The 23,656-nt window shown below is 41.4% G+C and overlaps 1 protein-coding gene across 5 annotated transcripts in view; it reads left to right on the forward strand.

Annotated features, from left to right (window-relative positions):
- vti1a (vesicle transport through interaction with t-SNAREs 1A) overlaps positions 1-23,656 on the forward strand; it is a 124,271-nt gene that overhangs the window by 97,218 nt on the left and 3,397 nt on the right. The window contains exon 9 of one of the 5 annotated variants that reach the window (XM_039787668.1): positions 15,794-15,843. The exons of the other annotated variants lie outside the window; for them this stretch is intronic. Within the exon in view, the coding sequence (XP_039643602.1) occupies positions 15,794-15,812 (19 nt within the window). The 3' untranslated portion in view covers positions 15,813-15,843. The remainder of the gene's footprint in view (positions 1-15,793; positions 15,844-23,656) is intronic. 5 annotated transcript variants of the gene reach the window in all.

The raw sequence follows: 23,656 nt of genomic DNA on the forward strand, positions 1-23,656 counted from the left end.
CATTTGGGAATGGCCTGTTGTTCCTGTTGTCATTATTTCCTAGCTCCCATTTAGCAGCTATAGGGAACCCTCTCACACGCAACCTCATAGGAGCATTGTATAGAGGTGATCTTTATTTGAAATGCTAGGCCCTGGCAGTCCAAACAACAGAAAAGGAAACAAAATAAACATCAGATGAAACCAAACCAATTTCAATGGTCATGCTGTGGGCCTTGTCTTGAGAAGAACAAAAAAAACATCATTTCAAACATCTTCAGATGCTGTCCAAAGGAGGTCCCTGTCTTCACTGAGGAGTTGCACAAACAAAAAGGACAGATGAAACAAAATGGAGGAATGGAGGTATATATCGCTTCAGCAAACATAGATGCCTGTATCCTTCCTCCCTTTCATTTTATTACATCCGTTAGGTTTTTCTCCCCACCTACTGTGAGCTTCTGTAGAAATTACAGGTGAGATCTCAGTCTGTGGCAGGGCCTGCCTTTCGTCTAGAGGGAGCAGGGGAAAGGGTGGGGGTTTTGAAGGGAGCGGGGGGGGGGAAGAGGAAAAAGAGATTCATGCTTTGCAGTACTGCTGTGTTGTTTGTGGCACTCTTCCCTTTGTGTGTCTGGCGATAACTTATTCAGCACAGGGCCATTCATCCAGGGGTTGAGCGCGGGCGTCCGTCAAGACGGAAAATAATGAGGCGACAGCAGCGCAGAGGATAGCTTTCTCCCTCTGCCTAGGTCGCCCTCTCCTACTCCTCCTCCCCTTCTTCATCTCCTCCTCCTCCTAGCCTCCAATTACCAGCTGATTTAAATAGATAATAGGGGGTCTTCTTCAGGACATTTTGAAGCAATTAGAACCTATCATATTGTTTCTTATTTGACTGTTGTTCCCTCCCAGCATGCCATTGTGCATACTTCTGGGCATACTATGCAACAGCTGCCTGGAATATTGTGGAATGGCACAGCATTACTGGATGCCAGCATTTGTGTCAAGGAAAAAATAGGGATTTTTTATTTCCTATATCTTTGTAATAGACTCTGCATCCATATGTGCATGCCGGGCACTATTCCATCTTGAGCAGTGCCGGGACATAGGATCCCTTTGCCATGATAAGTTGCTCTTCGGCTGCACTGCTTGCCAGGATAAAGTGGCTCCTGCCCAAACACTTGCACTTTACATACCTTCCCTGTACTTTCAGTCAGCTCTCATTTAGTTCTTTCTCTCACCATGTTTGTACAGTAAAAACAGACAGATACACACAGTGTAAAGGGAAGACCTCAGCCCCATGTGCTGTTGAACTGCATTTATATAATTATTACAGCTGGTCAAAAGGAATACATCATTAATAAAGGTGTATCTTATTTGTTGTCCATTGTTATTATTATTAATAACAAATAATATTTGTATTGTTATTTGTTGGGGCTTGTGGTTCTAGATTGCTACTGTGTATAGTTTTATTCCCAAAAAAGATATCTAAGTACTTTTTGGAAACACTGATAGTCTCAACAAAATAAGTCAGCTGTCTGAGTTGTGTTTGCATCAGAATAGATGGTTAAGTATAGTTGTTGCTGTTATAGTTGTTGCCCCTCAGATCTCTCTTTGGCAGGGTGCAAGAGCTTGAAATATTTACAAATGCTGAATTTTGACTCGTTTTCTTTTTTTCTTCTTTTTAATATTTTCTTCTAACCCATCAATCATTCACTGCGCCTCTGTATGTCTGTATCTTATCTGTACAGACCCCCAGGATGGTGCAATGAAACCAAGTCAGTACATTGTTGCCATGTTGTTGATGGCATAAAAGATCCCCTTTATCACAACGGGCAAAACAATAAAAAAGAGGCCCACTTCTTTTTGTAAGGAATTGAAAAGGTTGTAAGGCAAGGCATTTGTAGGCATCAGGATTCAAGAGGAGCTCTTGTCAAAATACTTAGCAGTGCATTGGTCTCTTTTCTAAGCAAAAAGCCTAACCTTGAGTGCTTTTATACTAAACACAAAAATAGATTTTGATTTTTTTCTATCCCAAAGGCTGGAAGGCAAAAGGACAGACCCCATCAGCCCACACATCCCTTACCTTGGTTTGGTGGTGCTTGCTGTGAAGGACATTCTATGATGTGTAAATCACAATGCACTACTATTGTACTATTACACAAAAATGTAATCCATTTTTTTTTCTAATTCACTCTATTGTCATGTGAATATTCTTTGAAAAAAAAGAGGACAAATTGCTAACTAAAATTGTGCCTTTTTGTTCTTGGTTTGCTTCTTGTTCTAGTCATGTTTAATTTTAATAGTTTCAATAGCAGTAAATAGTGAAATTCATTTTCACTTTTTGAAGCTTTATACTTATTTTCATTGGATCAGATATATGAACAAAATAGTGCAATACCTAATAATCCCTTGTAATCTATTTAGTGTTTTGTCAATTAATATATAATACCATGGATAAGATTTAGATTCTTTGTCTCAAAGAATCTTTAAGTGATCCAATATCCTCAGTTTCGATGTATAACAGAACTAAATCACTTCAAACTGACCCCTTAGAAAATGTCTGATGTTCATACAAAGATCATTCATCATCAAACATAATTTTAAATTGCCACTGCAGCAGCCTATAGACTGTATGTCAGCCTTGCAACACTAGATGTCCAAGGCCTTAAGTTTTAAATTGTTGTAAAAGTGCTGTTATAGTAGCTTATATCATGGTAAATAGATGTATGCAGCTGTTTGTTATCCATAACCTCACTTAAGCACTTCTTCTTACTAGATTCAGTAGAGCTGATTGCTGCTGGGTGATACTGTATGTGAAATAATGGTTCTTGGACCATGCAACAACAATACTATTTTGACAGAATGACCATCCATATCCAATGTGATAAAAATGCCCAAAGGCTTACATTATATCATTAGAACAATTACAATAAATTAAACAAGTAAAGACCAAAAACAAGTATCATTGATCTTCTAAGACAATTTTTTTATTTTTAGAGCTTGCTCTGTGGGTTGCTGTGGGCCAAATGTAATGTCACTTGAAAAGGTTTGAGTACCCAGTATTTTAGAAAGACCCTCGACTCAGCCTGCTTAGGCAATGTTAACATTTAGCCAATCTTAGCCACTACCTGTCTTGTTGTTTGGCATCAGTATTGTTTGAAAAATGAAATGTCAGGGATGTTTTATATACTGCATGTGACAAATAAACAAAACAGACAGAGTCACATCCATAGTTATTTGAATTAGCAAGCTCTGACAATGACTCTGGCATTTTTGGGTGGATGTAGACAATTGAATTATCACAAAATCCACTAAAAAACTATTTCTCATTCAATGTGAAACACAGGTTGTTTTGTTTGTTACTCCAAATCTCCCCAGAGATGCATTTGTCCCAGTGGTGCATTCTAGTGAAAGCATGGTTGTATGTTGAATCCCAACAGTCCTTCCTCTGACTGATTCATATTTAGTGATGTTGAGAAGGCCTTTTTTCATAATGGATGCCTCAAATCATCATCTGTTGTAGCCAAAATCGTAAGGACAAAGCGGAGTTATGCCACAAAAGCCTGTAGAACCTTGATCAGTGGAGAAAACCCCATTGAGGTCCAATGCCCATAGAGTCCATTTTTAGCCCAGGGACCATTGGAAGTTTTTGAGATGTTGTATAATTAGACGGTATGCAGTTAATCCTAAGAGACTGTTTGGCAGGCCCTGTCTTTCCACTCTGAAGTTTTTCACTCGTATGTAATCGTCTTGAACATGTCAGTCATGGCTTTAGAATTCTTCTTCTTATTGCTTCAAACAGTGTTGACAATTATAGTCATCGTTATTGGTAAAGGGGTAAATAGAGACATATACCTTGAAATGTTGATGATTTAGCTTAATTCTGAAAAGGGATTCTCTCATGACATACCTTGGCTGAGAAATTTTAGTCAAGTGCAGTACACGTTCAAGCCCTTGGCCTGACTTGGGTTTTGGGGAGTGAACCAGCCATGCTGGGCTGGTAATGACAGGTTCCATGTTGCCCGTGGCTTGTGGCCCACTGCACTGTTTGTTTGGAGAGTGGTGCTCGGCCGTGAAGTGCTGGCCCAGCTGGCAGCAGTTCCGTTGCCCCTTTGGCCTGATGGCTGGGGCTTGTTTAGCCCACACCAGCCAGGCAGACTGGCATCCAGGAGGAGGTGGGGGGTCTGACAGAGGAGTGGAACTGTTGGCTGAGCACCCTGGTGCTAGGCCAGGCCTGCTGCCAACTGGAGAGAAGACTTACCCTCTCACACCTCAATCTTCACGTCTCTGTGGCGAAAGGGATCTTTGTTTGCATCTCAAGGGTCAATACCATCTCATCGTGATCTGTCTCAGCTTGACCAACCTTGCTCACAGAACAGCGCTTAAAACTTTGCAAATATAAGTTACACTAGATAAAGATGAATGTACATACAGCTGATTTGAGTAGCAAGCATCACAACTACTCAACATGGCCTGTATCTTAGCCTGGTAGCCACAAAGATAACCCCTACAAAAATATCCAATTCTTTCTAAACCATCACTTAAAGCCCTGAAAACCATTGCCTCTCAAAATTTCTAGCTGCTTTGTTTATTTTCTGAGTGTTTGCTAGGTCGCATGGACATCCTGTCAACCATTGTGTAAACTTTAAACCCCAACACATATGCTGATGGCGCCAGGGCTAACATTGCTTCAGTGTTAAAGGGAAGTTGTGAGGACATTGATGTCTTGGCCTAGCATCCTAGTGTCACTTTCCCAACCTGTTTGTGGAACCCGCCAATCTCCTCATTCTCCTCAGCTGACCTGAATGCATCACTGAGTATCACACACATGTGAGGAGCCTGATATTCCAGCTGAAAACAAATGTTTTCCTACCATTACCATTGCATTACAATTGTACACAGCATTCGTCTTTTGACCTGGCTCACACTGAGGCTCTGTCGGTTAGATGTTTTGCCTGACTCTTCAGGCCAAGACTGTATTTTATTTAACAAGACGTCGATGCACACCCATTCCATCTAAAAGTTTCCCTGTGGTATAGCATTTCAGAACAGACTTGACATAAACCATTTCTAAACACTGGTTTCATTTCACCGATCTTTAATTACATCGTTTGGTAGAGACCGAGGTACAGAGTTGAAGCAAAACACCATGTTAGCAAAGCGTATAATAGTGAGGGATACCACAGCCAGAGGATAGTGGGCCGAGAAGAGGGGAAAATACCGTACACAAACAATTGCTGTAAGAAAGCTTAAGGTGTTAAGGGTTCACAGACTTTTACATTTTTTTTATGAATTGCTAATTGCCCAGAAGATTTGTTGGTTGACTTTTAGCAATTTAAAACTATTCAGTTTGTGATGGAACATCTTATATTTTATCATAATAGTAGAAATGGAAAATTATCAATTAATAAATTTGTCGTCATTTTCAGAGTATGTTGAGTTGCTGTTAATTAATTTAACTGTGCAGTATATACAGTACTAAATATAACTATAAACATAGAAGTAGTTCCATACTTCCTCTGCCATGACCTTTGAATGAACTTCAAGACGTCAAGTCAACAGTCCACATTGCCTATTCAGGTATTAATTGTTCATTAAGTATGTATTGCAGGATTCACGACTGATGCCAGCACTATTACAACATTGTTACTAATTAAATTGGTATAGTTATTTTGTGCCCATCTTTCATTTATTTTTCACTGTTACCTAATTTCACAACATATTTAAGCTTAGTGTCAAGAGGCCAGCCATGGTCAGTCAATTAATTGTAGGTATACAAACCATTGGGTTTCATTCCAGTTGCACAGTGTTTCAGTGTATTATGGTGCCATGAAGAGTATCATTGTAGCCCAGAGCGATGGTTAAGCCTTCCTCCAGCTCTGTGACAAAGGCGGCTGTGAGGTCGTGCCTGAGGCCAGGACTATCAGAGCTATCAGTCCAGCAGAGAAAGAGCATAACAACAAGCCCTGTCAAATAATGGTGTCAACACTGGGATTGTTTAGCTTCATTTGTGCAAAGAATGTCCATGGTTTAATGGTGACATGTCGCTGTCTATTGACTCAATGGGTCGGATTTTACCCTGTTGTCAAATCTGTTTCTCTGTCTGAGCGTGTTTTGCTGTAGAATGGCATATTGTAGTGTATGCTCTACATTGATTTGAAACATTCTCTTTCCTCAAACTTTAAGATGTCAGAAAGGTCATTTCTCAAGGATAGTTGGCCTAAAGACATACATGTGAGAGGTGACATAATAACTCATGTTTCACTGAACTTTTCTTTTCTCCCACTGAGACCTTTCTGATCGGTCTTGCATAAGACCGATCAGAAATTCCCAGTTTTTTCCTATTTGTTTATTAAGTTTGGCTGTCGTTCAGTCATTTATATTTAGAATTAGGGATAATCCTGAAAGTCTGACAGTGAGCATGTAAGGTTTATTGTCGCTGAACTTACAAATTGACTTTTCAATCGTTTCTTAGTGATCTTGTGTCTGCAGTTTATGATGGGCAGACACCACAGCATCTGTGACAACTTTTGCTTATTAAATGTGGCTTTTTTCACATGCACTTCATGGTTTGGAGCGATAAGATCTATGTTAAAATAAAAGACAGTTTTCAGTGTTAAATGTGGGCATGCTGTTATGAAGGAGTCTTTCCGGATTGCTAGTTGCCAGAATGTCCGTTATTGTTGAGCCCCCTCTGCCATCTCTCTCCCTCTGAGTTTCAGAACTTCCTTTAGCTGACTGGCTGGATAAAATGATTTCTTTTCTCCCCTTCTTCTTTTCTAGTCAGAATATTGCTTCCCTCCACTGCCACGCCACATCCCCCTCACTCTCTCCTAACGGTAAACGTTAAGATCCAGGAGTGGATCAATGGCTGTTATCCTTTGATGTGCTAGGACGCATTACGAGCGGTGAGTTCTAATTGGAGCAGAGAGCTGAGGATCAATGTTGGCTGTAATTGACAGACACAGGGATGGGTGTGAGACTTTATTATCATTAATATTTAGACATGATGTGGGAGGAACCAGCCAAGGCTAAATGTACAACGGCGGTGCGAGCCTTTGATCTCTGGAGATAAGCAGATCGATTGGCGGTTGGTGGGGGGTGGCTGAAGGAAAAGAGGTCGCCAAAGTGTGGCGAGCTGGATGAACGAATTAGCGAGGCCTGCACCCTGGATTTTATCGGATTTCTTAGGGAAGTTTCCCTTCGGCTCAGGAAAGGTCATGCTAGGCCTCAGTCCTCCCCATTGCTAAAATAACAGCCTGGCGCCTGGTAAGCGTCAAGGGAGAAAAGAGGGCAAGTAGGTTTAATTTCGTTTGGTCACAAAACTATTGTATTAACAGAAATGACACCATTATGCATTCATTAATTCAGGAGTTACTGAAAGAGCAAAACAAAACCCAAATAACCATGCCCAATGCCCTGTTTTGGGCTTTTTTTTTTTTTTACCTCACATGGTTTATTTTTCTCCATGAATCTTACTAGTTTTGCGATGGATTTAGATTTACTAGTGAGAGGAAGGAGTGATGAAGAGACATTTCGTGTTTGTCTTTTTGACAGCGTTCATTGTTTGGGAGACGTAACACAATATGAAGGAAAAAGAGGCCCTACGGGGCTCGGGGCTGCTTCCTTGGTGTCAGCATACACATGATGATGTTACCTAATCTTATGGGTAAAGGAGGGGTTAGACTGTCTGATGGAACACTCCCTGTCTCGCAGCGTGACTAGAGGGGGCAGGAACTATCCACTATGTCTGTGGAGGCTAAGGGCATGCTGAAACTGTGAGGCTGTGATGTATACGCTCAGTTCTGTCTCCTTTTGTTTTTGTCACCGGGATATCCAGGGACTGATACCTTAATCATTGTACTTAGCAGGACAAAGATGGGTAACAGGTCGCAAAATAACAGGTGTGTTAGTTTTCTGTGACCTGCCACCTGATTTCGGACCGAATGAGAAACCCAGCAGGATCCAGGTCAGCAAGGATAATGATCCTGAAAAGAGATTGAGTGAGAGGTGCTGTGTTGTAAAATGACAGTGGCTTTATTTTGACACCCAGGTTTTCCACAAAGTCCTTCAATCAATTATTTTAAAAAAATATGTCTTTATTTCGCACCTTTTATACAAAAAAATGTTGCTCAAAGTGCTTTATAGTTGCAAACAGAAAATTACAGGTGAAGAGATAAAAGAGAGCAACAAAGGGTCCTCTGTGTTCATCCAGTGCATATTGGTGATTGAAAACATGTCCCATTGCAGTATGAGCCATTGCGTTTGAATGTGCTTTGATTGCATTTTGGGTTCAACTGTATGCAATTAGGACACTGTTTATTGTTTATTTAGATCACCATTAGTTGTTGCCTTGTCGGCAACCACTGTTGGCATCAGCTCCTCTTCCTAGAGTTTTAAAAGTATTAAAAGTACACGCTATAATTTTACTGTAATGTTGCGCTACATGCAGTAAATAATACAGTGTTGGGAGAGCTGCATTATTAATGAAAAAGCTAAAACTAAGAAAATATTGCCAATGTAAACCAGGGTCTGCTTTTGTCTTTGTATTAATGGCTTTCCATTCATGTGTACATCCCTAACAGTACATTGTGCAGAGGCTAGTACCATTGTGGAAACAACCATTGTGCAACAAATGGCCCATTGTGTGACAGCTTCAGCAGTGTTAACACATATATGTACAGTATCTATTGTGTTTGGTTCGCAAATGTGTACAAAGCATAGACTGTCTATGAACCTTCAGTACCAACCAAAGATAAGGAAGTTTTCTCAATTATAACACTTCACTCATAAATAAAAAACATGGTAAGATGAACACAGATATCTTGGCAGAAAGAGCTGGTATTTGCCATGTAGAACTTTGCTTTTCATCAATAGTGAAAGCCAGTATCTTTTTCTCAATGAATATTTGCGCTAAGGCTAGCTTTTGTGTTTTTTTCCGTAACAGTTCAGTGTTTTCAATGTGCCCACATTTTCAAAGTTCTTGTTTAGCCTCTTGTAAGAGGCTCATCTTTCGACAGTTCATGTTAAAAGTTAGCTCAGTAATTGATATGCTCTGTTGTGTGCCCGGATGTGTGCGTGAATATTTCTGAAGTGTGTTTATGTGTGCATGCCAGACTTTGTGTATTTGTCTTTATTTCTGTTGTGTGGCTCTGGTGTGTGTGCACATGCCTGTGTGCATGTGAATGAGGGAATGAGATAAGAAAGAGATGAAGAGTCGTTCAGAGGAGCTTTCTCATTCAGAGGCGTCCCCATCTGTTCGCCTGGGCCTAATTGTTCCTGGGTGCGAAGACATGGAAAAAAGTGAGGAAAGCAACTGTACTCGTCCCCTGTCCCAGAGTTATTTCTGTAACATTAAAAGAGCGCCACCAGCACGCTCCAGATTATTGCCATGTAAATAATGGCACTTGGCTCGATTCCCCGCTAATGAATGTAATTTACTTTTCCAAACGAGGATTAATTATCGACTGAGGACCCCTCTCTCCTCCCGCAGGGAGCACGTCGCAATTAGCTGCCAAAAGATGGCTGCTAATATTTGTGTTTTTTAAATACATCTATATGTACGTAAGAGTGCATATGTTCCTTTGACATGGTGAATAACCTCCCAATTAACTGTCTGCTTAATTCTATGCCTTAACTGAGAGAGACCCACGAGAGGAGAAGAGCAGCTTAATGTCCTTGCTTCAGTTGAATAAGGTTTTTGGTTGGATGTTGGTATTGGACATTGTTGTTGTGAAACTATGGAAAAAAAGAGAGCTGTGCTGCTTTGGAGCCAGCCTCCTGGTTGCAAAATAAGGCCAGGAAAACAAACACAGGCCTCAAATTAGATTTCCCAAAACATTGCATTCCCTCTCATTTTACACACCACTGTGGCCTGCAGACGAGAATAGAATAACCCGTGAAATCCGCTTCAGATTCAGAATGACACAGTCACTGGAACACTTGACAAAGGGATGCCCTTTGGATCTATCTGATGACCCCATCTCCTTTTGAAAAAAAAACTCTGAAAGTCTTACATATTTTGCCTAATGTACTTTAGGTATGTTGTGAAACTGCCCAGTTTATGTGGATTTGCTCTCACTGATACAGTCAGGCTATTAAAAACTTTTCCTCCTTACTCTCGCTCTTTAACTCTCATGTCAAATCTATCTCTCTTTCCTCACTCCATCCCTCCCACTCTCCTCCTTTTTTCACCTCTGTCGAATTGCCTTTCCTTGCGTGGGCTATGTGAGCTGATGCACTTAACCCAAATGAAGGAGAAGATGTGGATGAGGGTTATTTCTGTCGCCAGTGGCACCGTTTGAGGTGTGGACCCCCTCCTGAGAACCCAAGACTTTGATAATGCTGAAGGGGTTAAATTTAAAAAGGCCTTTTGAAGGAGAAATATGAAGAGATCTGTGCTGCCAGGTTTAAACCAAAAGCAATTTTCCGTTTTTGTTTTTTTGCAGTGTTTTCCTTTTTTTACTTTCAAGTTGTCAAGTAGCCTTTGACCAGCTGACCAAGGAAGGGACAATAACAATGTTTGTTAAAGAAGAAATTTTGATATTGAAAGAAATCACTGTTTATTCAGTGGAGGTCGAGGTGAGAGCAGCCACGCAAAAAGGGGGCTTGTGTGTCAGCCATGCCCACAGAGACGGGGGCTATGATAATAGATAACTGTGAGAAAAGCTTCGAGGGAGGGAGTTTAAAAGAGGTGGCAGTTGGACACGTACTATACCATGGGCTATAGTCATCCACCCTCCCCCTTTTCCATCGTGTTTTATGGCTAGATTCTGTAACTGCTCCCTGGCTCACCTCGCAGTGTGAAATGAGCAAGTCTCGACTATGCTCCCCACCCCATCCCACGAGCTCACAGACACACGTGAGCGCAGCCAAGAATGGTGTTTCTGTTTGGGTCTAAACATGTGGAGGTTTATGATCTGCTGAGTGTTTGATTTGAAATGCAGTCGTACAGTATGTCACAGTGCTTGAGGAAATGTTTGTGTGTGTGTGTGTGTGTGTGTGTGTGTGTGTGTGTGTGTGTGTGTGTGTGTGTGTGTGTGTGTGTGTGTGTGTGTGTGTGTGTGTGTGTGTGTGTGTGTGTGTGTGTGTGTGTGTGTGTGTGCATTCAAGCGTGTGTTTATAATTTTCTGAAGAGAGACAGACTTTTTGTTTGTGCGTATACTGTACTGCTGACATTACATTTACATTAGCAGGTAAACGATCGAAGGGCCTCATCTTTGCTCAGTGGAAATTTACAATCCTAAATAAAATGAAATATTCTAGCATTCCTACATCACCCTCTAATCCTTCTCTACCTTCTTTTAACTAGTGTCTCTGGCCCCTTCCTTACTTACTTTCTCTCTTTCTCTCTGGGAGAGGGTGGGGGGGCATGCTCCAGGCTGCAGCAGGTTTTGCAGGTTCTGAGAAGTGCGAGAATAATTTTGGATCTGTCTTTTTAGTTTAAAACATGTGGATGATTTACAGGGCACTTTGTGAAGTGGTATGGCCTTTGCATAGTGGAAATGAACGGGAAATGAACATGTTTTGAAACTTTTTGTTTTTAGTTTAGGAGTTCCCACAGTCAGACCCAGACACTATTCTATACCCCTGACATTAAATGTAATATTACCTTTTATTTTGTTCCCGGATATTCACAACTACTGTATCTTATGTACCATGACCAGGAACCTTTTGCATATTTGTAATGTGAATATATGTTGATCCAAAAAACACTTGGAAAACCTTTAGTCAGTTGAGTTATTCCACAAGTGCAAAGAAAAATTACTTATTAAATTAGTCATTTTGCAGTGTCATTCATATTGTTGCTGAAATACAGGCATTTGTGAGGTGTTATCAGGTGATGCACCCTTTAGAAGATGTGGATAAAGTAAAGATACTGTAGTGAGTAGAACATCCAGTGGATGATTTAACACAGCAGTCATTCAGTTCGTGTTTTCATACAGGTCTGCTTTGGAATAGGAACCCTTTTGACATATAATTGTTTGTTACTAACTCAAACCCCTTGAAACTACCTGTGTAGTTCAAAGGAGGATGTTGTCAGGACCTGTGGATGTGAAAGAGATGAAATATTTTTTTTAAGTGCCTGTGTGCATGAGGTTTAAGTGAATAAACAGATAAATAACCACCAGCCCTTGTAGAACGAGTCCTTTTGGCCATGGGCCAAACAGGTAATTCCTCCGGCATAGTTTTTGAAGGGCCACAGCAAGCCAAGCCTGCCTCAGCAGTCAGACTGTCTGCACATTTCTGCCGCTGATGGCATACCAGGGGCGCCATTTTCCTCTCTGAGACAGACAAGCCGGAGGATCTGATTGGCCTTCCGCCAAAGCGCACTCACAAAGACTCCTTTGACAGCAGGTCAGTCGGTTAACCAAGCAGTAGGCAGAGGGAGAGAGGGATGAGCCAGGAAAAAAAACACTTCTTCACCTCTTCACCCTTAAGCTTCATTAAAGGGTTCTTCACACAAAAAAAAAGATGCACTCTCCTGTTTGTCAAAAAATTGAATTTGTTTTTTGAGAGCAAGTTACATTATTGGCTCTCACTGGGACGACTGGATGCTGGTTACACATCCGCAGACATAGTCTCAGTGTGTGCAGTATAATTAATGGGTAAATTTGACCTATGCTTGTATTTATGTTTTATGTGTTGGTCTACATCTTCTGTGACATCCAATGCTGACAAAAGCACGCCTTAGGTATGTAATCATCTGCTAAAACTGACAATAATCATTTAATTAATACTGCCTGCCTGAAATAATATAAAGTAGCCACAGTATATAAGATGAAGGTAAAATATGTGTATTCTATGGCAGTATTTAATTCAAACTTGGAGAAATTTCTGATGTATTTTTGTCGGAATTGGTAGATGTTTTGATTTACAGAGCGAATGGAAATGTTTGAGTGTAACATTAATATTGAGTCTGCATTTTGACCAAGATAAATATGCGCTCATCCATTAGCTCATCCTTGTGATGAAGCTTACATCTTATATTTTCATCGTAAAGCTGTGTAGGAGCTGACACGGTAGCGTTAAATAGCTGCTGATGTTCTCCTGTGTGCTCCTGCGCTCATTATCTCTCCAGTCCAGGCCTTGCTTCTCTGCTTTCTCCTGCCGCCCATCTCCTCCCCTGTGTACCAGCCGCTTTGCATACGACTGATGTTTAAATGCTGCATTGTTAACTGACGTGGGGTAGCCCTTTGCTGACCCGGGAGGTATTTGCTCGTTTGATCATGGGGCAGCAGTTTTAATGTATTGAAGCAGTGCCGCTCCGTAAAGCCCCTAGTATAAGTGGAGATGGAGGGCGAAGGCAGGACGAGGGATCCATTGGTTGCAGGCCTGACAGTACAGAAGGAAGGTGATTATTAGAATATCTGTTGGTCAGCAAGGCCAGAGGGGACGCTGCTGACCCTGCACTTCCACTTATGCCGCGATGGTGGGTGTTGGTATTCCAGGGGTGTGTTGCGAGGGCTGTGGCAAAGACAGAGAACAGAGCTCCATTCGATTTTTGTGTTTTTCTATTAGGGTTTGAATATTTTCATGAAAGTTTCTTTCAGTCTTTGTTCTGTGGTTTCTCTTTTTATTATTTGTCCTCCTGTTGTCTGATCTGCATCCTCTAAAATGGACCTCTCACCGCAGCCCTTAGCCATGAGGGCTTTTATATACCCAGACAAAGGTTTTGTTCACTTTCTTCTAATACAGTTAATATTTTTGCACAAAGCTTTTGCTATTGCCTTTCACATCCAGCCATCATTTCAACCTACAATCAACCCTACAGTTAAGTTATTGGCCTTAGTTTGTCACAAAGACTGGAAGAAGTTAACCGAAAGGCCCAGTGTCAGTGAAAACCACCTTGCCTTTACATCTGTGTCACTGGGCACAAGAATCCCACTTCGCCAGCTGACAACACAACAGAAAGAAGTGTTAAGGAAAAAGCAAAAACAATGACACAAACTGTGTACAAGTTTGTGTTTACACCTTGGGACCTGTGTATGAAGACCCTGCTTGCGCTGAAGCTAACCAGGCTCTGGCCCCTCAAAAGAAAATATTGAACATCCATATACCCTTCTAGCCCTTTTCCTTACCCTTCTTTGCCCTTTTTCTCTTTCTCTCCTCTCCTTTTCTCTTTGGTTCGTTTCTTGTGGGAAGTCTCTTAGAGCGGCAGTGACCATAGATACCAGGGGAAAAAACAGTAAAAAAAAAAAAAAAACACTTCGCTCGACTTGATCATTAATATTTGATCGACAGTTCCCCCCATGAATTTCCAATAGCATTCCATATCGGGCTTGTGATGTGCTGAAAGTAAGGCTACAGATGGAGATGTCCACATGTGTTATGCTTGTAAGTTTGTCAGCCTTGCAAATGTCACAGAGTCAGATGTATCTTGTCTTTTGATGTTCACAACACTAAGCATGTCATCGTATCATTAAGGTATATCTTTGCCTTTATATTCCCTTCTGAATAATCATGTTAACATGCTTTAGGTGAACTCTTTCGTTTCTCTATCTATGTGAAGTACCATGGGTCCTCTTGAGATCTCACAACTGTATTCTGCAAATATGGATTGGCTCTTGCATTTACAAAAGTCCCAAAGCAGCCCAACTGCCCCTTGACTTTTGAACCACGGTTCACAGGAAAGCAGAGGTGAAGCAACAATCTGCCTCTCTCATGGTGCCTCACGCCCACGCAGCTGCTGAGAAAGAGTAAGAATGCCACATGAGTTTACCTCAAGCGGTGGAAGAAGAGAAAATGAATTGAAGGATTCTTGGTCTATTAACACAGGCTGTCATCGCAGGCCCTTAAAAGTTTGTCTTCGTCTCTTTCTGTTGCTCTCTATCTTTTCCCATTTGTTTGCTTCTTTGCTTAGTCTTCCCTTTTTCCTCCTCTTTTTTTTTTTTTTTGCAAAAGGCTGACCCTGCATGGCTCCAGGCCCCTGATTAGTAGGGCTTCAGAGCGCAGAGTCTATTGACCGGGCCTCCAGAGCACTAAGCACATGTAGCAGGAGCAACAAGTCAATAACGCTGTTGCTGTAACCATCCCTGTCACACTGATGGCTCCCCCCCACACACACACACACACATTCCAAGTGCTTATTTTTCATGTGTTGGGGGGAGAGATTTGACGGGGAGGCAGGCAATCATGAGCAAATCAGTGTCATTCAGAGGGCCTGGTGTGCACACTTGCTCTTTTTCTTTCCTATCTGCCTTTTTCTTTTTATAAACCTCTTTTCTCCATTCAGGACATCTGGGTTTGGCTTCAACGTTGGTTAACTGGTCATTTCCTCCATGTAAAAAAACTGTTGCTTGAGTTTATTCTGAACCGTTATCTAACTTCCCTTTCTCATCTCTCCCTGCTCGACTCCTCCCCTCTTTCCCCTCTCTCAGGCTCTCTCAGCTTAGACACAGGGAATAGGGAAGCTAGTCTGCAAATTTAATGGAGCAGCATGGATTATTTAGACTGACTAAAGCCTCCCTTGTAGTGTCAAATGGGGGGGTTGTGGGATGACATTATACCCCTACATTCTCTCTCTCTCTCTCTCTCTCTCTCTCTCTCTCTTTACACAGCTTACCTGCTGGATAAACTGCCCTGTACCTGCATGTCCAAACAAGGCAGACTTGATGGTTCACATAATCCTTAATTGTACTGTGTTATTTCACACCAGATTGCCAGACACGCTCCCCTAGGTTTTCACACGTTTTACTCAACACCCTGTGATGCAGACACACACACACACACACATGCAAAATTGCACTTGCACACACGCACGTGTACAGTAGTTTGACACTGTGACCTTTGGCTGACTTAGTCCTTCTATAACCTGCAGGACAGAGCAAGGTGTGTGAGTCGCCCGACGGGCATGAGTTCAAGTTCAAGGCAAGTTCATGTCTTCTTCTCTTCGCTCACCTGTGGCCCTGATATGAAACCCTGGCCTGGTTAGTCTGCATTCTGTCCACACTGACATACAAACGTGACCTTTAACCTCTGGAGACCAACACAGGAAAGCAGCTTTAGTCGCTTTCTTTACTGGCGGACTTCCTGCTGTCCTAGATATCTGATCTGTGGCAGATTGAGACTAAATTAACAACTCCACATGAAGAGAGGTCAGCCTTCCACTTTATTCCCCATTTCACTAATTATGGAAGTCTATTGCTGTCATACCTAACTATTACATTACCCTAGTGCCTTCACTATACTAAAATGGCCGTCGTAAAGACACCATCTGTACCGCTCAGTGACATTTGTGTGTTTTCAGAAGTGTTTTAAGTGACCTTATTTTGACTCAACCTAGCATTCAGTTCTCTATACTCCTCGTACATTTGTCAAATGCATCATTATTTGAAATGCAGATTCTTATAAGCAGCACGGAAAATACAAAAGAAAGGGAGACATTGTTTCTTTTTTATGGATGGGTTTAACATCCATGAAAAAGAACATCTTATAATACATAGTTTACCACAGTCTTTTAAAGTAACTTTGATTGTATGTGGGCTGCTAATGCAGACTTGTGTGTATAGTCATGTAACAGTCTGCTTATGTCACTTGTAATGGTTCTGTAAACCAGTATTATGTTTTCTTTTGTGCATTAAACATGGATGCAGGCACAGATGCACACTTTTGAGAGACTGGTCATGTGAACAAACTTTGTCATAGAAAATGTTTTATTTTTCAACTTACATGTGAAAGAATGTTTGCAGGCCAAAGATGGATTTTGACTTGGCGAGCGCAAGCTCTTTGTACATGTGTATAAGAAGAGTGCGTGTGTGCGTGCGTGCGCATGCTGGTGGGCAATATTGCAACATCATCTGTATCCACGCACAGGATGCAGAACTAAAACCACACGGGACTTGAAGCAAATATTTGGAGAGTTGATTTAAAATGGCAAACAAACCCCACGCGGAGGAGCTTCCTTACCAGTTAGTAAAAAAGACTCAGACATAAACACTAATATCCTCATCGCTTCTTTGTCGTGGAATCCTAAACAGACGTCTCTTTAGGCCCAAAGAGTTGGAAGCATTTATCTGATGAATGGTTTTGTTTTGAGAGGAACCCAGTTTAAGGCTCGAAATGAAACTGTCGTGACAAGTCCTTTATGTAAGTCTTTTGTGTTGTGATTATTTTATACACTGCGAGTCCAAAAATCTCATCAGTAAGCTTGAAGAGGTCAGGTCAAATTTCACAACAGTAGAGATGGTGTTAGTTGTCAGATGTGTTACTCCCTGCTCACCCAACACAAACGATAACAGAAAAACATCTTAGTGTCTTTCCATGAAAGTAACAACAATAAAAGCACTCACTTTGAAAAGTTATGCTCAAAAAAAGCTGTGCAATAATTAGTTTAAAAAAAACAAACACTGTATGATGCATTAGCAGTCTCTTTCCTCCCAATCTGTGTCACTATGTTGTACCAGTAACAAAGCATGCAGATGCCATTAACCATTGCCTCAGGTGTCCTATGCTCCCTAAGCATCCCAGCTCTACATCTTCTGTCTTTTTTCTTCTTTACTGAAAGTGAGCAGTACTGTGCACACATGATTTATGTGCTTTAATGAGATTTCAATACTGAACAAACAATAAAAAAATTACGGACATCATAGTTTTGGGGCTTACAGCCCTTAATGGCTAATGTTACGCCCATTTTCAACGAGGCCAGTAATCGGATCTACAGCTGGCCCTCGCAGAATGTGTACAAGGGGGATTGTGCGTTTTGGGAATTCTTAGCAGAAAGTAGAAATTGTGAGGAATGTCAAGTTATCAGGGTTTAGGAATAGTTGTAGTTGTAGTGGCAATCCAGACATACTGTGAGCAAACCAAGCAACACAACACTGAGCACAAATTGGTTTGTTCACCAAGTAATGGATCTGGATTTCCTTTCCATCCCAGGCAAACTTGAGAGTGACCATGACAGAGGAAACTTCATCACCCACTATAGTTTGAATCACATAACACAATCCTACTCCTTGTGTGCATGGGTTTCCTCCCTGATGAGTTAAACATTTCCTCGAATATCATAATATAATTTCAGAGCTACAATATTATCCAATACAGAATACCTGTAGCACTTTAATTATTTTTTCCACCGTGCATTGTTTAACACTATTAAAAGCCCTGTCTTTCTACTTGTTTTTGGACTTGGTACAATTACCGTTTGTTACTGCAGTGACAACCAGCTAATTATAAGGGTCATTATTCCTTATTAGTCAAATATTCAGATCATCTAATTGTGAGCTCCTACGCATTGAATCCCATAATAGTGAGTACACATGAACTCATGTGATTACAGAAGCCTTGAGTAAGGTTGTGTTCATCATCCTACGTTGACAATAATACAGTAAATACGGGCTGTTGACATGCTCCTGTAGACTATCAACCGGTGACGTGACAAGCACACAGGGTAAACATAGTAAAAAAAAATAAAATAAAAAATATACTAAATTCCTATCACCGCACCCCTCCAGCAAGAGTGAGAGAAGTAGAAACAGGATTCGAGAAAAGATAGAAAAGGTGAGTGAAAAATAAGCAATATCACCCGATGAATGGACCGAATGTCCGAGAGAGGGGACGAAAGGAGGACACAGATGAGGATAGAGATAGATAGGGATGGCAGAGGAGGGCGAGGGTTCAGGCAGGGGAATTATCTGTGTATGTATTGAGCTCAGAAAGCCACCTACATCACACCGGAATGAGGAGGAGAAGTTGCAGCAGCTATGGAAATTGCTGCCGGCAAAAAAAGTTCTTAAAAATTCCAGACACAGTTGCAATGTTTGGTTACACTTTACTTGAAGGTATCTCCATAAGAGGTTAAAAAATACACATACCATTAAAAATTTGTAATATTGTGTTTAAAAGTGCTTAAAAAGTAAAAAGTGCCACACAATAAATAACCATGCATAAATGCATAAAACCAATGGCATGTGTATTATTAGGGTTCATGTGTCAAGACAGTGTCATGACACAGTCATGTGGTCATTTCACTCTTTAGATACCTTCAAGTAAAGTGTTACCCATTGGCTCTTTTTCTTTCACAACTCTGTCCCTTTTCCATTTCCCTCTCCATCTCATTTTCTCTCATTTCTTCACTGTATTTTTTTATCTCACATACTCTTGCATATACTATCCTCCCATGCTGAATTTTCTACTTTTTACCTTCTTCTCTCCATCCCTCCTCTCTCTGTCTTCTTCTTCCCTCGTTCTCTTCCTCCTTGCAACACTTTTCTGAGAGAGAACTGGGTCCCAGTCTAGGCTGCTGCTGGCCACAGTTGTTAGCCGCCAAATAAAAAATGGATGAACTTGTAGAGCCCCGGTGCTGTTCTCCTGTATCAAGTTGGTGGAAAGAGGGGAAGTAAAGTGAGAGAGAGAGAGAGAGAGAGAGAGAGAGAGAGAGAGAGAGAGAGAGAGAGAGAGAGAGAGAGAGAGAGAGAGAGAGAGAGAAAAAAAATCAGGCTGACATGAAATACCTTGCCTAGACCACAGCCTCCAAATAAAAACCTGTCCATCTTTTATGTCAGTTTTCTCAGTTTTTTTTTTTTGTCGATACAGGTCAAAGAAAGGCCTGTGTCTTTTTTAGGGATCAATAAACTCAACTAAGTATTTTTCAACTTGGAAATAAGTTTCATATTTTGTTAAAAGAAAAAAAATTGTAAGAACAATTTGTCCAATGTTGTTAGCTGTTTGCAACAACATTTCATTGTTTAATGCCCCCAAGCACTTTATAGACTTGAGATTTATTTACATACATAATTGATTTTAATGAAAAACTGAATTATGCACTAGAGCTGCAGCGACAAGTCGAGCAAGTAATTTTGCCCAGTAGAAATTGCCAGACATTTGACCTTTCCAGGTTTTCAAATGTGAGAATTTTCCTAATTTCTCTGTTTTATATAATTTTTAAAGATGATGGTTGGTCAGATAAAACTAACCATTTAAAGGCGTCGTCTGGGATCTTAGTGACTAATGATTTTTCTTTTTTTTGCCATTTTTCACTATTTTGGGATATTTTGTAGAGCAAACGATTCATCAGAAGATTAATTGATAATGAAAATAATTGTTACTTGCCGTCCGCAAATCATATATTTAAATACAAGCCTGTTTTACTATATTAATACCTTGACCTTTGTTCTTTACATTTAGATCACAGACTGTATCTTTATAAAAAATAGATAACGGGAAGGGAAAACATGATTTGTGTGATTTGTGTTGGAAATGTATCAATACAGTATTGCATCATTGTACATGGTCACTAACGGACCGAAGTGTGAGCGTGGGAGTGTTAAGGTGTGGGCCAGTTCCTAAATATAGTTTGTCTATAGGGAATTACATAATGTTGGGGACTCTAAATAATTACACCTAACAGCTTTTAATTAAAGACCTTCTCCAGCTGTGTGTGTGTGTGTACGTGTGCGTGCGTGCGTGCTTGTTTCTACAATGAAACATTTATTTGTATTAGTATGTGATAACAAGCATTAGTTAGGGCTTACCCCCACCAGCGTTCCACCTCCATGTCCATCACTCAAATCATTTGTGAACACATTGATCCTTCCCTCCCTCCTCCCCCCTTCTCCCCCTCTCCTCTCCCATGCTGGATATTCCCAGGGTTTGGAGGGAGGAGAGCCAGAATGGCTCAGACAGCCATTGATTTTTATTTTATTGGTCTACTAGTGGAAAGAGGAGGGATAGGGGAGGGCCTGAGAGATGCAGCTCTGCAACTTAAGTTTGTTCTTAGTGGAGACTGTGTGTGTGTGTGTGTGTGTGTGTGTGTGTGTGTGTGTGTGTGTGTGTGTGTGTGTGTGTGTGTGTGTGTGTGTGTGTGTTTTTAAGGTGGGTTGGGCCTATCTGCTTATGTCTGCCTGTTTTTGTTTTGGGGTGGTGTTATCTGTCTGTCTGAGAGGTGCGTGTGTGTGTGCGTGTCTGTGCGTGTCCAGCCACCTCTGAGAGCTATCAAAAGCTGTGTGTGTGTGTGTGTGTGTGTGTGTGTGTGTGTGCGTGCGATGCGTGCATGCGTGTGTATGTGTGTGCGTGTCTGTGCGTGTCCAGCCACCTCTGAGAGCTATCAAAAGCTGTGTGTGTGTGTGTGTGTGTGTGTGCGTGCGATCGTGCATGCGTGTGTATGTGTGTGCGTGCACGTGTGTCTGTGTACACGTGTATCTATGTGCGCACCCTTGTGTGTTCAGTGTGTCATTGAAGGGACTGGGGTATCTGGGGCACTGATGGAGCTGGCGCTAGGGAACTGGACACACACACACACACACACACACACACACACACACACACACACACAGCTGAGGTGTATCCCTGTGCTCATTAGAGCTGGTAATAAGGCTGTGTTGCTGGAGGAGGAGGGAAAAAACAGGGAAAGGAAGAGAGGGAGGGAGGAAGAGGGTTGGAAAGGGGGAAAAAAACGGGAGATTTTAAATTTTAATAACACTGGTACGATTTTGTAAATCTTTCCTGACAGAAAAGTCCTCATTATTTTCATCTGTCTCCGAGGAGCCTCTCCTCCAGCTCTGCCTCTGCGGGTAAACGGACTCTCTCTCTCTCTCTCTCTCTCTCTCTCTCTCTCTCTCTCTCTCTCTCTCTCTCACACACTCATCTCTCTATTTCTGTCTCCACTCTTTTTCTCTCTAGTTTTTTACTCTCAGCTGTTTTATTGTCCATTTCTGTCCTTCCTGCTTGCTTTATTTTTTTGCTCACCTTTGCATTCATCATTTCGACATTCTTTCTCTCTCTCTCTCTCTCTCTCTCTCTCTCTCTCTTTTTCTAACATTAATGCTGTATTTCCATCTAGTAAGGTGTTAGCTGACTGGCTGCCTGCGATGAAGGAACATCAGGAGCCAATAGAACAACCAGTATCATGTTCTTTTATCGGCTGGCGTCTTAGTTACAGTTACTGTCGGTCTCTTCATAGGAGTAGTTTTTTTCCCCCCAAATGTGGGGTGAGACAGAGAAAATACTTGGGGATCATAGTACGATAGTAGGGAGGGAGAGGGGTAAAGGTAAACCTTCTCAAACTTGGTTTGTCAGAGTGCGTGTATGTGTGTCAGCATGTACGTCTGCATCCTTGGACGTGCGCTGTGTGCATCACTCACACATCCCCAAACCTTCCCCTCCACACACACACACACACACACACACACACACACACACACACACACACACACACGCACACCTCACCCCCCACCTCTATGTCAAGTGTCAAAGCTGGAGGATGGATCCGGTTTGATAAGTTCTGTTCTGTCTGGCCACGTGTCAGGATGGGATCAACCATACGGCAGAGGAAAACCATGTTCTTCACTCTCCTACCTCCCAAATTTTTTTTTGGGGGTGTCAAGGGGGGCAGGTATTTGTGAGGTAAGTTTTATTGTAGCAGCTTCTGTTGCCAGAGGAATTAAACGGAAACTAAAATGACTTTTACTTTAGAAGGTCCTTTGCTAGATATGGAACATAAATCTGTAGATTAAATCTACAAGTGACATCATGCAGATGAGTTGTCCAGAGGATTATGAAAATGATCTGTCCCCTGGGATTTTCTTTCTTATAGACACCAGTTTTTATGAGGAATGGAAAAAAGATTAAATATACGATTGAACAAAATAACTTCATTGGTTGTTTTTTTTTTGTACACCATGTATTGATTTGTATCACTTTGTCTGATTATAATAGAAAAAGACTAATTTCCTGTCCAAGCTATGATGTAACATAAGTAGTGACTTTCCAGCCTTCTCACCTGTGTGGTGGTTAAAGGAGAGTGATGATTTTAATATCCCTGCTCCTCAAGCTGTCAGAGAAAAAGACTGTGGCTCTCTGCAGTGTCACAGGCTCTATTTCTTAGCGTGCGTGCGTGCGTGCCTACATCTCCTCTGGTCAAACATGACCTTTGGTTCATAACCTTTACAAGATCTTGTAGCTGTGTAGTTTCACTTAAATTATTGCAACATTAGAAAAGAGTGAAGTTATGATTACTGGTTTAGTATCCTTTTGTTGCTCACAGTGGATCAAACACACACACAGCTACTTTAGAGTTTGAGTTGTGGCTTGAGAAGATTGAATTTAACCTTCAAAGTTTTTAGTTGGGCAGTACTAGATTTTGCATCACACTTCTTTTTAAGGGTTTGAGTTGCCGCAAACAAGATCAGCTACTTTACATTAGACTTCAAGATGTGGTTTGTTAGGATTGGTGTACAGAGAATCAGTTAAGGTCAAAGTAAGTATTTTTTAGAATGTCTGTCCCCTGAGAAAAAGTCCTTAAATCACAGCACTGTCACATTCCTTACTGCTTTGAACATTTAAGCGTTTGAAGTTATTCAGCGTTGTTTGCCACCAAATCAGACTCCTTTTAATGAATGCCATTTTAACAGAATTGAACACCCCCACCCCACCCCCTCTCTCTCCTAGCACCCGGGCTCCTCATCCATGAGGCTAAAACTAACTTCCTGTTCGTTTTTCCGCCCCCGGGCCTCCAGTCGCCTTCCCCTCTTTTCCCCAGCTGAAAAATTAACAAACAACACAAAGCGATCTGGATTCTCCCAACACACTGATACACACACATGTGTACACACAAGCACCTCCTCTGGGGTATTTGGCTGGGATAAATAATCATGGTAAATAATGAATGTCAATTAATAGGGGGAGACGTGGCCTTGCTAAGCATGCTTTGATTAGTGTTTCAGTGGGATCTCCTCCCCAGCTGGCT

This window comes from Perca fluviatilis, chromosome 21 (assembly GCF_010015445.1).
Source record: "Perca fluviatilis chromosome 21, GENO_Pfluv_1.0, whole genome shotgun sequence".
In the NCBI taxonomy this organism is placed as follows: Eukaryota; Metazoa; Chordata; class Actinopteri; order Perciformes; family Percidae; genus Perca; species Perca fluviatilis.